The sequence below is a fragment of the Moschus berezovskii genome, chromosome 12 (genome assembly GCF_049115385.1).
Source record: "Moschus berezovskii isolate FMDL1 chromosome 12, NW_MosBer_1.0, whole genome shotgun sequence".
NCBI lineage: Eukaryota > Metazoa > Chordata > Mammalia > Artiodactyla > Moschidae > Moschus > Moschus berezovskii.
Window position 1 is genome coordinate 85,108,066 of NC_142471.1, and position 17,740 is coordinate 85,125,805.

Consider the following 17,740-nt stretch of genomic DNA (forward strand, 5'->3'; position numbering starts at 1 on the left):
TGGAAACATCCTCCATCCAGTACACAAACATGGGTACACTGCACTGTGTATTGTATCCTGGGGCTTCCTTGATGCCCACGACAATGGTTCTTACTCTCAAGATGCACCGTCTGTGGGGGCATAGGGTCAGCAAACAGGCCATGGCATGGCTGTGTGGCAAGTGCTAGGCGAGACATAAGCGCTACGGGAGCACACTGGAGGGGCACCTAATTCAGTCCTGCGAATCCTGGAAGGCTCCCTGGAGGAAAGTGATTGACGTCCAAGTCAGACTTGAAGCCCAGGGAGAGGTTAACCTGGAACAGAGGAAACAGCATGTGGGAAGGCTCAGAGACACTGAAGGACATCAGTCGAGTGAGGAGCGGGAGTGGCAAGAGAGGAATAAAGTCTTCTACCTGCCGTGGCAAGGAATTTGGACTTGATCCTGGTGTACTGGAAGGCCATTTAGGGCTTTTAAGCAGGTGTGGTTTAGAAGAGCAGGCTAGAAATGGATTGATGAGCAATACCAGCAGGGGATGCTGTTGGACAGAGCCATGGTGGTGGCAGACACAGGGGTGAGTTCTAGCGGCTTAACACTATTTATCCGGCTGCTGAGTCTACTGAATGGGGTCGGGGGAGGAGGGGAGTAAGGGGTGATGATGCCAGTGGTCCTGACTAAGCTGGTAAGCAGCAGTGTGATTTCCTGAGACTGGGAGGGAAAGATGCTCCCAAATGTATGTCCGGATGGCAAAGTGCAGGGGACAGCTGGATGTGGGCCTGTTGCTCAGGGGAGAGCCAGCCCCATGACAGGCCTGCCCAGCGGGCAGTGGCCGTGTGAACAGCACTGGGGACGTGGATGACAGCAGCCTTAGCAGTAGAAGGTGGGGTGGAAAGAGTGAAGGCAGAAAACTCTGAAAAACTTCGGCTACACAGAGGGGTGTTTATTTTTTCAAGAGCCAGGTGACTCATGCAGTTGAAATGCCCCTGGGAAGAAGCAGAGGAGGGAGGCTAAAGCCAGAGCGGGCAGTGAAGGCTGCAGAGCCAGGCCCCGAGAAAACAGGCAGGGTTGGTCAGGCCCAAGCCCAGGACACCACTGATCATGCAGGGAGGAGGGGAGGCTGGGCGTGGGTGGACGGAGGTCAGCAGGCTTCGTGCCAGGAGGCCGATAGCCTTGGCTTTCACCGTGAAGGGCGAGAACGAGTCATCTGCCAGGGAGGAAAAAGAAGGAGCTGGGTAGCAGCGAGCAAAGGTTTTAAGCAGCTGTCCAAACAGGAGTAAGCTGAGAAGGGAAACACCATCGCTTTGGGGGTGGAAGGCCTTTACCCACACCCCACCAGTGTACCAGGAGGTGGGCTAGCAGTTCAATGCCTGTGCTTTGGGCACGTGGACCTTTCTCTTTCATTTTCAAATACTTAACTCTAGACAGGTTTATTGGTGATTTCACAGTATCCTTTCACAGGCTAACAAACAAATAGAAAACTGAATCTTATGTCATGCACACATCCCCTTAGCAACCGCACGTGGTGGGTCAGACAGGACAGCCCCCGTTTCCCTTCTTCCATCCAAGCCTGTTTAACCTGAGGCAGGACCAGTCTCGGCAGGTGTCATCGTAAGCCATCCTGTGGGCACAGACACCTCTGGGGTTTCCAGGACACTTCTGGCAGGGTTCTTGAAAGTGAAACCTTTGAGGAAGGTTTTCAAGCAGGAACCAACCAAATGCAGCTGAAACACACACCTACACCCCTCTATTATAGAAGAGTTCTGTTTCTTCTGTTGCCGACTGAATTTCCTTTTCAAGCTCACTGCACTGTATCTAAAAAACAAAGTTAAATTCTTAATATGCATATTCAGTTTTTTTGCTTTAGAAGTTAAAAAAAATTTTTTTTTAGGAATTCCCAGTGCTCTACTGGTTAGGACGTTAGGATTTGGAGCTTTCACTGCCAAGGGCCCCTGGGTTCAATCCCTGGTCAGGGAAACCAAGATCCTGCAAGCCAGGATCTGTAGTGTAGCAAAAAAAAAAAAAGTTCAGAAAACATCTATTTCACAGTCCAATCTTTTCAGTGATGTCTTAAACCATTAATCTGGAATTCGCTGCCAGTTCAGGGGTTAGGACTCCATGCTGTCACTGCTGAGGGCCTGGGTTCAGCCCCTGGTCAGGGAACTAAAATCCCACACACTTCGAGGCTTGCAGGATCTTAGCTCCCTGATCAAGGGCTGAGCCTGGGCCCCTTGCATTGCAAGTTCAGAGTCCTAACTACTAGACCGTCAGCAAAGTCCCTTAAAAACTTTCTTATGGAAAATTTCAAATATAAACAAATGCTGCAGCTCACACAATGTCTGAGGAGGTACCCTGGGCAGTGCCCTGGCAGAACCTCTCTCAGCCCCGCACCCTATCTGCAAGCCACCCCAGGCAAGACAGGACCACCATTCAGCCACCTCAGGCCCACCTTGGATCAACAAGGTATTTTAAACGCCCAGCAAATGCCAAGACTTGCTTGGTGGGGGTTTGGGGTCGGGGGTGGTGATGGTGACAGGAACAAGCAATTCAGCCAAGAAATGCCGGAAATCAGTATTGACTACATCAGTAATGTCCTTGCTGTCAGCAACAAACCTTTGCAGAGGTATTATGACCTCCATCTGTCTTTAACTAAACCTCAGAGAGTTTAAGCAGATTGACCAGGGTCATGGATGAGCTGGGAATCTGAGTCCAGGCAGTCTGACTCATCACAGATTATAATAGATCATGCTCTATAGAGCATCAGGGGCTTCCCAGGTGGCACTAGTGGTAAAGATTCCAAGTGGTAAAGAATCTGCCTGCCAATGCAGGAGACAGACTCGGGTTCGATCCTTGGGTCAGGAAGATTCCCCTGGAGTAGGAAATGGCAACCCACTCCAGTATTCTTGCCTGGGAAATCCCATAGACAGAGAACCTGGTGGGCTACAATCCATGGGGCTGCAAAGAGTGGGACATGACTGAGCACACACAGAACAGGGGTCATAAGCTGCATGTGAGCACTTAAAATTAAACTAGATTAAAAATTCAGTCCCTCAGTCATATTAGCCATGTTTCCAGTGCTCAACAATGATGAGGGCCTACACACACTGGACAACACATATACAATGTTTCCATCACTGTGGAAAGTCCCATAGGATGGGGCTTCACTATAGTATCTTACGAAGCTTTAAACTATCTCAAAGTTTTTTTTTTTTCTCTTAATGTCCTAGAAAAACACCAGATACACAGTTAAGAAAAACAGAATCCAAAACTGTGCAAGTCATCTACAGGGTGGGATTATGCATAAATGATATTATTTTGTTTTATTCTTCTGTAAACTTGGCTTGATTTTTTTCAGAGAATGAGTTATCTCACTCTGATAATGAGAAAAGACAATTTTTCTTTTTTAGAGGAAGTTGAAGGGGGACACTTACCCGTCCGATCTGTGGGAAGACACTAAAGGAAACTGGTACCATCAATCCCATGACGAGGATAGTACAAGAAAGCTTCAGGGTCCACAGTGACCATGGATTCTGCAGGAAAAACTGGGTCCTGTAAGAAAAAGGTACCAGGGCTTTTTAATTTAATTAAAAACATTTTTTTTTAAAGATGGCTTACTTAAATTTTTATTTATTTTTTTGGTCTCACCACACGGCATGCGGGGTCTCAGTTCCCCATCCTGGGATCGAGCCCAGGCCACCTGCCATGGAAGCTTGGACTCACCCACTGGACCACCAGGGATGTCCCGCCAGGGCTTTTTTAGAGGCCCACGCTGGGCTCAAATGGCAGCCAATTGTTTTGTGAGTAGCCGCAGGCCTGGCCTCCATTCCTAATCACCCCGCAACAGGTGATACTAGCAGCGGCACAGGTGGAGCACTCACTACCCGTCAGGCCCAGGCCAAGCACTTCACATGCATTTGCTCACCTGCTATCCCCTGACCCTGTGAGGTCTGTGTTACCATCATCTCCTTCACACCAGCAAGACGATGCAGCCACTGACCTGGTAAGGACCTTGTCTAACATCTTCAAATTCTCAAAAGTGAGAGGTCAGATTCTAGGACCTGTGCCCTCCTCCCCTGGACTGTGACATTCTGACCCTGACCTCTGAGACTGGAAGAAGGTGCAAGAAGCCCAGCCTGGGAAGTCAGAGACCTGGGGTCCGGGGGTCCGGCTGGGGCGTGGCCACTGACAGACCCTGTGCTCTTGGGTAAGTCACCTTCCCCTTCTGAGCCTTGAGATTTTTCAAAGGCAAAAATGAAAAGGTTGAGTCAGAAGGGCCACTGCAGCCACTCTACCTTGGATACTGTCATGGGTGTGGGACAAAGTCCCTTCCAGGCACCCCCAAGGCCCACCTGGAAATGAAGACCATCTCTCCCCACCAGGCAGGTGGTACCACTATGCAGACCTTGGAGGATGAACCTCAAGATCCCAGCTTTCCCAGAATCCCCCATGCTGAGGTCAGCCAGAGAGGAGCAGGGGGACCCAACCCAGCAGAAGTCCCCACACCCACCCAGCTGGATCGATCACGGGAACTAAGAGTTGGACAGAACACTGCTGCTTCCTGAAATGCACTCCTTGTGTGGTCCAAGCAGAGGCTTCCTAGCTCAGCAGCCCAGACAGAGCAGGCTGGGCCAGCACCAGGCAGGTGACCGACCCCTCCTGGACCAACAGAATCCTTTCCCAGGAGTTTGTGAACTCCGTGGAAGACAATCCCTGCCCCCATCCCCCCAAGGTTTGCTGTGTTTTTCTCTCTCATCCAGACACTGTGAGGATTTCCCTAGTGGTCTAGTGATTAAGGGGCTTCCCAGGTGGTGCTAGTACTAAAGAACCTGCCTGCCAATACAGGTTAGACATAAGAGACATGAGTTCAATCCTTGGGTTGGGAAGATCCCCTGGTGGGGGGCATGGCAACCCACTCCGGTACTCTGCCTTCCAATGCAGGGGGTGTGGGTTTGATCCCTGGTTGGGGAATTAAGGTCCCACATGCTGTGGGGTACAGCCAAAATTTTTTTTTAAAAAAAGGACACTGCGAGGATACAAGCTGGGAGGTGGCCACAGTCACGTGTCAACGTGAAGAAGCCCATGTACAGAGGGAAAGGAGGAAGACAACACCCACGAAGGAGAGGAGAGGACTGTCCTGCACAAGAGTTCAGATCAGCTGCTGCAGGCCACCCCCTGCCCTGTTCCTGCGATCTAAACCAACGCCTCTCCTCCGGCCCTAAGCTACTTCCTGCAAGTGCGGCCTCGCATTCTAGCTGACCCCAGGCTCTACTCCTAACAGGCCATGGCAGGGATTTCCCTGGTTGTCCAGTGGTTAAGATGCAGTGCTCCTAATGCAGGGGGCCTGGGTTTGATCCGTGGTTGAGGAATTAGATCCACAAGCCACAATCAAAAGATCCTGCATGCCACAAGTGAGAGCTGGCATGGCCAAATGAATAAATATTAAAATAAATAAAAAAAGGAATGGCAGTCAACTGATTCTGGGCCACTTAAGCTAATTTAACACATGCTTGGAATGAAGAGGGGAAATACACTCAAGCAACATCCATAGCACGTGAGAGCTGGGAAAGAAAAGTGAAAAGGAGAAAGTGTTAGTCACTCAGTCATGACCCCATGGACTGTAGCCTGCCAGGCTCTTCTGTTCCTGGAATTCTCCAGGCAAGAATACTGGGGTGAGTTGCTAGGCCCTTCTCCAGGGCCCGCAAATCCTCCAAACTCATCTTTCTATCAACAGAAATGAGGTGCAGGGACACGCCCAGGGAGTAGACGGAGCTGAGGACAGAGCCTGGGGGAGAGTCCAGGTTTGATGGAATGTGCACATCAGGATTTCCACACCTGCCCTAAATCAATCCTACCGTCTTCATGGTGATGAAGACTGTTTAGAAGGAAGATTCCTGAAGCACCTTCTTCCCATCCCGCTCATCAGGTTCAGTATTTGACAAATTTTATACGATTTTGATGGTCAACATGTTTATTCCTTCCCGGAGATATAAGCATACCTCTTACCTTTTAAAAAAGTATGCGAAGACTTCAGGGATAAATGCAGAGGTCCCAAACAGCACAACTCTGGATGTTGCTGTATCTTTAACGGCCTAGAGGAAATCAAAAGAAAGCAGCTTAGCACATGGAGTGGGACGATTTCCAGGGATCTTGCAACTCAAGGCAGAGACTGGCAAACTGCCATTCTCCCCTCTCCGCACGTGCAAAGAGCTGGAAGCAGCGCTTGACCTGCACATGTACAGAAGATGCCTGGGTTGGTGCCGGGAGTGATCGGAGATGAGATTAACCTATCCCTGACTCCATCACTCCCACCGACCACCCCAAATAAAACATTAAGTACAAGCAGAAGCAGCTGACAGACAAATCCTTCAGTTCAGTTCAGTTCAGTCACTCAGTCATGTCCAACTCTTTGCGACCCCATGAATCACAGCATGCCAGGCCTCATGCAAAGAGTTGACTCACTGGAAAAGACAAATCCTTACTTAGAACCAAACGGCAGTCCCTTTGCTGGAAAAGCTTGATTTGCCACTGAGGACATCTCCACGTTTTTCTTTCAGTCCAGGACTCTGCCACCAACCTTCCTCTCCTGAACTGCCCCCAGTTAATCCCACTCCTTCCAGGAGGGGAAGCCCAGCTCCAAGTGCACTGGCATGGCATCATGTCTGCATGTAACATGCATGAATCTGCCTGCATGCACCCATCTTTTGCTTGTGTGATGAACAGTTATAAAATTTTATTTTGCATAAACATGTATGTATAGTCTATACCGTGTTGCCATCTTTTCTATAATATACGTCACTCTCTATATTGAACCTTTAAACATATCACCGACTGTATGCATTATATGCACAAAATCAGGTGTATTCAAGGGCAACATCAGAGATGTTCAAGGGAAATTTTGACTACAGATGACACTTGCATTGGAATATCAGAACCCAACCCCTGAGTAAGACACAACTCTACATGCTCAGTGCAAGATCGACAGGCACTCTGCCCACCCTGCTCTCCCCTGAAATCTGTTCGGTGCACTTCCGGCCTCCTGTGACCCCGTGGCTACAGCCCACTGTCCAGACTTCTCTGCTGTGGCCCACATGCCTGCTTTCTGCCTAGGACACTAATACTCAGCTCATTGGATCCCCTGCAGGAATGCCCTTCCCCCACGAGGACAGAGGGCTGCAAGGAGGGTGGCTTTTAAAAATAGCCTTTCAGGAATATAAGACAAAGTCATTCAACTCCAAGAAGAAAAGACTGGTGGCTGAGCCTGGTGTGTTTCGGCGTCAGCAGGGCAAGGCTGGCTTCTCTCCGTTTGTCTTGCGTGGAAGGGAAGACATTCCAAACCAGACACCAGTCATGAGGAGACACTGAGAGATGCGTGACGGCCTGCAACTGAGTAGCCGACTCAGCCAGTCAAAGGATAACAGCATGGACTAGGCTCCTGAAATCTGATCGAAGGTGCCCTGTTACAATCAGATATTGCTGGTTACGCAGTTTCTGAAATTTTAGCTGAAGAAAAGAAACCTTCCGGTGACAGGGAAGTGACGAAAGAATGCTCAAGCTTATGCACGGTCACAGACACTTTATTCTTAAGAGAAAGATCAACTTTTTTTTTTTTAAGTAGATCATCAAACCTTTCTTTCACCCTAAATTGGCCGTGTTGCAAACAAGGAAGTTCCTCTCAATAAGATGGGCTAGATAACTGGGTAGCAAGCAGGGCCCAAGGCTCCCTTCCAGCCCCTGGAGAGAAGCGATGCTGACCAGTGAGGGGTGGGTCTCCAGAGCCCAGCACAGCGCCCGAGAAGCGGGAGGTGCTGAAGAACAACTTGTGGATTAAACATTTGCTCTTGTGCTTCTCACCATGCTCTGCAGTTAAAATTCGGTTGAGGAAAAATGCCAACACACATCCACACACAGAGTTGTACACAAGTGGTCAGAGTGGCATCAGGGGCAACAGCCAAAAACTGGACACAATCCAAATGTCCATCGCCTGGGGAGTAGACAAGCAAAACGTGGTATAGCCATATAGTGGAAGACTGCTCGACAATAAAAAGCCACACACTAACAATGCATTAAAAGATGGATGAACCTCAAAAGTCAAAGAGGCCAGACACAAAAGTACTGTGATTCACTTGTATGAAACTTCTAGAAAAGGTAAAACAATGAAGACATAAAGCAGATCAGTATTTCCCTGGGGCTGGGGGTGGGAGGGGGAGTGACTGAAAAGGGCAAAATTTTCAGAGGCATGAAAATGTTCTAAAATTGGACTGTGGTGGGACTTCCCTGGTGGTCCAAGGGCTAAGACTCTGTGCTCCCAGTCTTGTTCAATCCCTGGTCAGGGAACTAGATCCCAGAAGCTGCAACTAAGACTCTCCGCGTGCCGCAACTAAGACCCAGTACAGCCAAATAATAAAAATTAAAATAATAATAAAATAAATCTCGATATATATTTGGGTTCCCTGGTAGCTCAGCTGGTAAAGAATCCAACTGCAATACAGGAGATCCCAGTTCAATTCCTGGCTGGGAAGATCTGCTGGAGAAGGTGGCGCTAGTGGTAAAGAACCTGCCTGCTAAGGCAGGAGACAGAAGAGACGTGGGCTCAATCCCTGGCTCGGGAAGATCCTCTGGAAGAGGAGGGCGTGGCAACCGACTCCAGTATTCTTGCCTGGAGAATCCCACAGACAGAGGAGTCTGGTGGGCTACAGTCCACAGGGTTCCAAAAAGGTCAAACACGACTGAAGCGACTTAGCACAGCACAGCTCACACTTTATTTATATAGATGACTGATAGATGGTCAGATATTCTATTGGTTCTGTTTCTCTGGAGAACCCAAATACCGCATCACCTTTTAAACATCAGAGTGCAAATATAAACTCTCTCTGAGCATTGTGAGAAAAGACAGATCAGAAAAGGCTGAAGGGAGATGTGAATTTGTTACCAGCTCTCAGACTGACAATTAAATTCTTTGCCCCAAAGCAGCTTACAGCTCCAAGGTGTGAGTCCCCTACCTTTGTCCCGGCTTTTCTGGAATAACCTATGACATTGCCTTCCTTGTCCATGACCTCGATCCCACGCATGGGCTCCAAACTTCGGGAGGCGATCACGTTCATCCCACTGAGCTGGGCTGTGGACGTAAAGAAGGAGACAGAGGGATGAGTATGGGCCCAGTGAAGGGACATGCTTTCGAGGGTCACGCCTCTCTCTCTGATGGGTATGCTTTGCCGATCCACGGGTGGTCACTGACACATACAAGGTCAGCTTTCTCCTGGGCTGTGGAGTAGGGGTCAGAACTGCTGGCCTCTCAGTCTTGGATCCTGACTACAACCCAGCCCCAGGTCCCAACACCCTTGATGGGATTCCCAGAAAAACCCCGGGGCCCTTGAAATATGCCTGCCTTCTTTGCTGAAGCTGGCCTGACCCAGTTTTTATAACATAATTTCCCAGATTTTACCACTGACCTAATTCTGCCAGCTCTTCAAGCTGTTTGATTTCCAAGCCCAAATGCTGAGTGTGAATTACGGAACTTGCAGGCTGGCAAATTTAAAGCAGTTGGTTAATATCTCTGTTCCTCCCTTGGAGTCAGACCACTGGTTTGAAATCCCAAGACTACTACCTCCTCCCTGTGTAACCCTAGAAAATCTCCTTAACCGCCCCTTGCCTCAGTCTCCTCATCTGTAAATGGGGATAATATTACCTGCCCCTAAGTTGTTGTCAAGATTCAGGGAAATGATATATGGACAAGGCTTGTACAGTCTTTACAAAAAGATGGAGGTGTAGAGAATGGACATGTGGACAGAGAGAGGGATGAGGGGGCATGAACCGGGAGATTGGGATTGACATATATACATTACCATGCGTAAAACAGAGAGCTAGTGGGAAGCTGCTGTGCAGCACAAGAGCTTAGCTCAGTGCTCTGTGATGACCTGGAGGGGTGGGATGGGGCAGTGGGGAGGAGGTTCAAGACGGAGGGTAAATGTGTACATACACACACACACACACACACACGCACGCACAGACATACATATAGCTGATTCACTTTGGCATACAGCAGAAACTAACATTGTAAAGCAATTATATTCCAATAAAAATTTTAAAAAATAAAAATATTAATTAGAGTATAATATTTATTATAAATAATAAATACATATTTATTTATATAAATATAAATAAATAAAAGGTAATTTGTGTTTCCAGGTTTGTGTTCATCCTTTGACAACTCAAGGGGTATCTACAGAGAAAGCATCATTTCTCAAACCAAAGACCCCATCTGGACCTGGGGGCACCAGCGAGCTGTAAATGGCAGCTCTCACCAGCTGCAGTGAGGCCCAGGGACTGGGGTATCCCTGAAGATGAAGGCAGGCTCCTGCTTACCGAGAATGATGACGGGAATGACGTTTCTGCTCAGAATGCTAGTCATTGAAAGCCTTACTTGGAGCAAACGAGGGAATAACTAGAAAATGAGAGAGACAGATCATTATTGCATGGGACCGGCAGAGAGCTAGTGTCAACTTAGTTCCTGTTACAGGGCAGGACCCTGCAAGTGTCTCCACATATTTCTTGTTTTAATTCCTGTAACACTGAAGTGTTCTCCCTGGTCATCAGAGGAACACTTGGAGATTCAGGCTACAGAACGTGTCCAGAGTCACTAAGATGTTAAGGATTTGAGTCAAGATGTGAACCCAGGTTCACCAGACTCTGAAGTCTACATTTTCACTCATTACAGTGTCCTGACATTGAAAGCAACACACAATTTGTATAACATGTTTACAAACATAACATTATTCTTTTTTTTCGTTGCATAGCGCTGCATATGGGATCTTAGTTTCCTGACCAGAGATCAAACCTACACCCCCTGCAGTGGAAGTTCAGAGTCTTAACCACTGGACCACCAGGGAAGTCCCCTGAATTAATTTTTTTTAAAAAGATAACAGTACTGAGTCCCTGCCTAGAAATTTAGAAAAAAAAAAGCACATAATTTTGGGGTTATAGGATTACAGGTAACTTTGATTTTCTTCTTTATGTCTTAATCGTACTTTCTAAATTCAGTTAGAACATAAAATTTTGATTCTGAAGAGTAACAGATTTGACACATTTTAAATATACATACGCCCAAAAATGTTGAAGACACAATCACTCCTGCTCCTAGTAATAAGCTCTCATGTGAACGACGATCCTAGGGAAAAACAAAGGTTCATATTTAGCAAATACCAGTTTTACCCAGGAAAGATAATTCCAACAAACACACAAAATCGCCAAAAGAAATACTCTGAAACTGCATGCCCTCTGGGCCTCGTAATACTCACATAACTTGCATTTCCATTGATGATGTTGAAGACTGTACTGTAGGTGTAGAAGGAAGCCTACAGGAAGACAGAGGCGAATACGTCCCATTTTGGTTTCAAGTTCAACAAAATTCAATAATTCTGAAATAGAATTGCTACCTGAGGTAAAATCATGGACTTCAGACTTTTCACGGGCAGCATGGACAGAAATAGCTGTAAAGAAAGTAAAGCAGATACAGACGACTATATATAAAATATACAAGGACCTACTGTGTAGTACAGGGAACTACACCCAAGATCTTGTAATAACCTGCAATGGGAAGGAATCTGAAAAAGAACACATATATAATGAATCACTCTGCTGTAAAGCTGAAACAGTGTAAATGAAGTCCACTTCAAGTAGAGAAAATAAAACAGAGCTGAGAGTGTCTGGGGCGGAGGGAAGGCTTGTGGCACACAGAATCTCCCCAGGGAGATGTAAAACTGAGTCCCCAAGAGTGGGGCAAGCAGCAGAAGATGAGGACGCTGGGGGCAAGTGGCCAGTGGACAGGTGGTGTTGGATGGGCCCCCATGGGCAGTGAGAGCCCGGGAGGTGCCTCACAGTGGTCCCTGTCTCCAGACGTGCAATCGAGCAGGGTGGTTGAGAAGCATTATTTTAATTTAAATTAAATTTGCAGGGGGCAGAGGAATGCTGTCACTTAGTGAGCATGCCTCATGAGAGCCAAGGTGGACAGCCTCACTGGGGGGTGATTCCAGGTCCCAGGGGAGGACCTGCCTGATTGGGGGGGAGGGGGCTTGGGGAGAGGAGGTGACAGCCAGTGACATGGGCCTGTGCCACGGAGTATGTTCTAACTCATCAAGCTCCCCCTTAGCGCTTGGCACATGGTAGGTATTCAAAGAAAGGGTTACTTTGTGACATTGACATTGTGTATCCTCGACAGGCCCTGATGCCCGGGGGGATAAGTAGGGGTGGGGTGTGGACAAGGGTCAGAGGTCCTAACCATCTGTCAGGCAGTCACGGGACAGGGGCCCAGAGCTTAGGAGATAGATGGACGTCCTCCTGACCCCTTGGCTTCTTAGTGGCAAATGGCAGCTTACTCACCGTGGGCGCCGTGAAAGGCAGGAGAGCTGGCAAAAAAGACAAGAGGGTCAGTGACGGCAGACAGGGTGGAAAACTGTGCACCCTGAAGCCTCTTCTCAGGCACGGGAGTCAAAGGATATTTTTCATGAACTTTTCTAATAAAAATAATAACTATGTGCATAAGGCAAAACTTAAAACCAGCATAGCAGAGGAAGACCTGACCAGGCTTCCTGTCATTGAGCATAAGCGGTCACTTGTTGCAAGTCTGTTCATCATTCCAGGTGAATTCAATACATCTGTGACACTGTGACTTATAATAAGACATATGTATTTGGTCTTCATCCCTATTCCTGGCACAGAGATCCTAAAACCCTTGAAATTTCCTAAATGAGAAGGGGGATAAAGGTGAAAGGAGTGTCTCTTATTCTTTTTTTTTTAATTTATTTGGCTGCACCAGGTCTTAGCTGTGGCATGCAGGATCTAGTTCCCTGGTCAGGGATCGAACCTGGGCCCCCTGCGTTGAAAGCATGGAGTCTTAGCCACTGGACCACCCAGGAAGTCCCAAGTGCCTCTCATTCTTCAAAGCAAGCCCCTTTCAACCACACCTGAGATAATGTCAATACGGTGACTTTGGGAAAGCACCGAAGGATAGGATTGGCTGCCAGGGGAACCAACTACATGACTTGGAGGGAGGCAAGGTTTTCTAAAGGTTACAAACCATTTGTGAAAATTAGAATCAACTCACCTGCAGGTCGAAAAGGACCAGGGATTAGCCTGCTGTTGTCAGGATGCACTGTGGACTTCAGAAGGGTAAACACAAAGGTGAGTCTGACGTTTGGTTTTGTTTTTTAGGCTAAAAATTAGGATGGGGCTGAGACTTACAAGACTTCTCTTCCAAGCTTCTTGTATCTAAAAAGAGAAAGACCAAGCAACAGCTTTTAACGGTGGCTCGGCAGCCAAAATAGCTCCTCTCCAGTTTCATTTCTGGTACCACCTTTGCTCTACCTTTCAGAGAGTGAAAGGTGAACTATTTTCTACCATGGGGGCAGAGCAGATCAAAACAAGTAAATCAAATGAATGAACTAACAAGAAGCAAAAAGAAGAGTCACACGAAAATGACCAAAACATTAAAAAGCCCCCCAAGTTTATGACCTTGGAGAGGCCAACAACTAACTCACCCCTTGGGGGAGTCCCTGAATGCAGCCAGCCTCCCCTGGCTCACAGCGGAGCAGGCTGTGTGCAAACCACGCCTTTAGCCAAGTCACTGTAACAGAGCCAGGTGTGAGTTCAGAGGCCCCAGCAAGTTCTTAGAAAAACCAAGTTAAACATGTGAGCTTTCCGTAGGCTGCCTCAAGGGATTGATGTTTGTGGGCTCTGGAAAGCCCCATTCACTACAAGGTAGATAACAAACACTGGGCTAAAGTCTTTGGGCAGGGGCTGTAACCCCACCCCGTAACACTGCTTCTAACAGGGAGCAGATTCTGACTTCAGAGGCGTGCCAGAATTCTGGAATTCGCCACGGGGCTCAGGAGTCAGCTACAGAGAACACCCATAGCAGATACTGCAACCGCCAATCTCTGTTGCACAGGAGGAACCCTATGCTTTTTCCCGTTAATACTGGTGCCTAACAGTCATAACTCATATTCATCTGGCTTACAAGAAGGAGTCCTAACTGTACTTTAAAAGCTAACCCAACTGAGTAGTGTTTATGCTGACAAAATCTCATCTGAGTTCAGACCATGCAGTTGGAGTCACCTGAAGGCAGCCAAGCCCAGCCTTGAGCCAGGCACACCTGGGAACAAGAAACATACCCTTTTGTCTTCCAAGTCACCTCGGGATGCATCTTCATTTGTTAACAACAGTTGCCTCGATTTTTCTATTTTTTCCTACAATTAGATATAAAGAAATCAAGAATGACCTCAACTTCAGATTTATCCACAGATTTAAGAATCAGATGCTTACTAACACCTGATTTTAATTTTTTTTTGACTTCTCCAAGAGGCTTGCAGGATCTTAATTCTTGATCAGGGACTGAACCCACACTCTCAGTATTCCACTGCATGAATATACCATTTTATATTTCTCTATTTCCCTACTGATGTGTATTCAGCTTGTTTCTTGTTTTTCTCTATTATAAAGAGAAGAATGGGAGTGTCCCTGTGGATCTGGCTGTAAGCATCATTGCTGGTCTGTCGTGAAGGGTTTCTCTTCCTCTGCTTCCCTCAGGCACACCTGGTTCAAACTCTCATCTTTCACTTAGACAATTGAGTCATCCCCTGAACTAATCATAGTCTGGGTCCCTCTGGTTACTTGTCATGGGGCTAAGGACAAATCCCTCTTGTCTGAACGACACACAAGGACCTTTGAGAACTGTCTGGTTCCCCTGAGTTAAAAGACCCAGTAACTGGGTGACCTGGCCCCTGCCCCCCTCCCCTTTGCTTACAGTCCTGTCTTCCTGACAGTTCCTCCCTGGCCCCCCCCCCCCAGCCTTTTTTAAACAACCTCCCCCAATTCCCTGCTACACCTTGCCCTTAGAGCCCTGGGTCAAGGTCTGTGACTCGCTTTGCCAGTCTGTCCTCCATTACCAGGGAGGTTTGTTTTGATTCCCTTTGAAACCACCAGCACCAGGCCCAGGGTTTGGTTGGTTGTTGTTTAGTCGCTAAGTCGTGTCCAACTCTTTTGTGGCCCCATGGACTGTAGCCCACCAGGCTCCTCTGTCCATGTGATTTCCTAGGCAAGAATATTGGAGTGGGTTGCCATTTCCTTCTCCAGGGGATCTTCCAAACCCAGGAATCGAATCTGTGTCTCCTACATTGCAGGCAGATTGTCAACCACTGAGTCACTCACCCAGGAAGCCAGGATTTGGTACTACCTGTTAAATGGATGTCTGTTCTTATGGAGTAACCTTCCAATCTCACAAGTTCATTCACAAGGAGTAAAAACATGATAATATACATGGATTCTGCTATTTCAACTGCTTTGAAAAGGGAGCTACAACCTTCACATTTCAGAATAAAACGTGAAATTCACTATTTTGAAAACAAGAAAATACTTACAATTGAAAGGACCAAATTCGTAGGATCCAACAGTTCTGTCCACTGAAGAAATCTTTGAATAAAAGACTTAAGAGGGGCAGGAGCACCAGAGAGGTTAATGGCAGCAGAAAAGCAAAAACAGGTAATAATAACAGTTAACATTATTTTCAGAACCTCATAGGGCCTTCTCCTTGCAGCATCTTCTAGAATCCTTACAACATTCCCATCCTACAGGTGAAGGCACTGAAGCTTCCAAGGGCTCATGAATGTACTCAAGGAAGCCCAACCAGGAAATGACCCAATGGCCCGTGCTCTTCACTTCAAATTGCTCTTAAGGATTAAAAGCCCAGACTTTAGAGTCAAATGGACCTATGTTCAATCCCCACATATCACCCTGAAGCACTGCCTCAGAATCTGTTTCTTCACCCCTCGGGTGATTATAAGGCATGCATGCGTGCTACGTCACATCGTTGCAACCCTAAGGACTGTAGCCCACCAGGCTCCTCTGTCCATGGGATTCTCCAGGCAAGAATACTGGAGTGGGTTGCCATTTCCTCCTCCAGGGGATCTTTCCGACCCAGGGATTGAACCGGAGTCTCCTTCACTGCGGCTGATTCTCTACCAGAGTCACCTGGGAAGCCTGGTTATAAAGGCTTAACTCCAGTCATAAAGAACTGAACTCTCCAGTGAAGGCTCAATAAAGGCAATTTGGTTCACATATGGAGAAAGGAGGCTTGGTTTGCTTCCCAAAGCCCGCAGACTTTGCAGTGACTCCCTCTTTGAGGCCTGGCTCTGCTAGGACAACTTGAGTTCCTTGTCCTTGACTTTCCCGCCTAAGAGTATGGCGCTAAGCTCTGCTCTAGGTCAAGGCTGAAAGAGAACACTCTAGAAACGAGCTGTCCAATTCACCACATGTGGCCAGGCCAATTCGAGATGTGCCGCATGTGGAAACCATACACAGACTTCTAGAGAAAAGAATGTAAAAAATCGCATTCATAATTTTTTATATCGATTACATGTTTAAATGTTAATATTTTGTTTCTACTGGGCTACATGCAATATATTATTAAAATTACAAGGTAAAAAGTCATATATATATTTTTAATGTGACTACTAGAAAGTTCGGAATTACCCACGTGGCTCCATCCTATTTCTATTGGACAGCGCCTCCAGAGGCGGGGCTTCCCGCAGCCGGGAATCTCACGGTCGCGTGGCGGAGCCTACAGACTCCTGGGGGGCTCCTGGGAAGGGCCTGTTTTGTGTCTCTCCAACCTGGTGCTCATCAACAGCCAGGGCAGCAGAAGCAGACCCCTGAGGGGTGGGGAGTGGACTCCTGGGTCATGCGATCTGCTGGGTGACACTGTGTTACCCTCCCTAGCCAAGTCTGCGGCAGAGGCGACAAATGCTAACAGCCGTGGCCGTCGGCATCCTGCAAGCCTGGCTTTCCCTTCGTTCCCTCCCCGGGGTCGAAGGGGAGGCGGGTGCTGCGACCACGTGGCCTGCCCAAGGTCACGGCGGCCAGCGGCGATTCCAGGCCGCGCGGCCCGCGCCCTCCCCGCCCCAAGCCGCGCCGGGCCCGGGCCGTACTTGGCGTTCGGTGATCCAGAAGCGCACGTTGGGCTCCATGCGGGCGGCGGCGCCGCTGCACCCTGGGAGCCGCCCGGCCCCCGCGCTTCTGCCTCTTCTTCCGGGCTCCTCTTCCTGGGACCTAAGAGCTGCCAGGAAAGGCCGCGGCGGCCGGGCTTGGCGAGGAGGCGGAGCCGGGCGGCGAGCCCCGCCCCGGGCGCGCACGCGTCCCCTGTCCGGGCGCCCGGCTCCCAGGCCCGCGCGCCCTCGGCTCCTCGGTACCGCGTGCGCTCTGTTCCCGCTCCCGGGTTCCTGCACGCCTGCTGTTGCCGGGAGCCCACCTCCCCCATAGGCCAGGTCCTCCCAACCTTGTTCCTCACTTTCGGGTAGGCTGACCGCTTCCAGGCCGAGACGGGGCACCTACGTAACCCCCATATCACGGGACCTACAGCGAAGATCCGATCAGGGGCGCCTGGCACCTTCCACAGCCTCACCCTGCACTCCTGCAGCGTCTGACCTCCCCGAGCACAGGCTTTTTACCCTAGGAAATCCCTTCGATTGCACCTGAAGTCCAGCGGAAACGGGATGGGGGATAGGACACACTACACAATTTGTGCGGCCCAGTGGTACCTCTTTTTTGAATTTTCAAAAGTCGACTTGACAGCATTAGACCAAGCCCCTTCTAGGTTCCCCAACCCTGCCTCCCAGGCAGTGTCTCTGCCCAAGGGTTTCCCCCTTGCTCTAGGGCAAATCCAGTTTCCTCTGTTGTACACGGGTAGAGACGACCTGTAGAGGAAAGTGTACCTTCTTT

General features: G+C 48.6%; 1 protein-coding gene across 3 annotated transcripts; it reads right to left on the reverse strand.

The window, feature by feature from the left end:
- Positions 1–200: 200 nt before the first annotated feature.
- Positions 201–17,122, reverse strand: SFXN4 (sideroflexin 4). Of its 3 annotated transcripts, XM_055424553.2 has the most exons (15): positions 16,951–17,122; positions 15,385–15,450; positions 14,140–14,214; positions 13,211–13,237; positions 13,074–13,128; positions 12,350–12,375; positions 11,407–11,460; positions 11,269–11,325; positions 11,073–11,138; positions 10,337–10,415; positions 8,974–9,089; positions 5,978–6,063; positions 3,406–3,523; positions 1,712–1,789; positions 201–293 (listed from the first exon to the last, which is right to left on the reverse strand). In XM_055424553.2, the coding sequence occupies exons 1-14, from the start codon at positions 16,987–16,989 to the stop codon at positions 1,712–1,714; spliced, it is 942 nt and encodes a 313-aa protein (XP_055280528.1). In that variant the 5' UTR covers positions 16,990–17,122; the 3' UTR covers positions 201–293. The 3 variants fall into 3 exon arrangements, with proteins under 3 accessions (XP_055280528.1, XP_055280527.1, XP_088698492.1); XM_055424552.2 differs by lacking the exon at positions 201–293 and having other exon boundaries at positions 891–1,789; XM_088842366.1 differs by lacking the exons at positions 201–293; positions 11,407–11,460 and having other exon boundaries at positions 891–1,789.
- Positions 17,123–17,740: the final 618 nt, after the last annotated feature.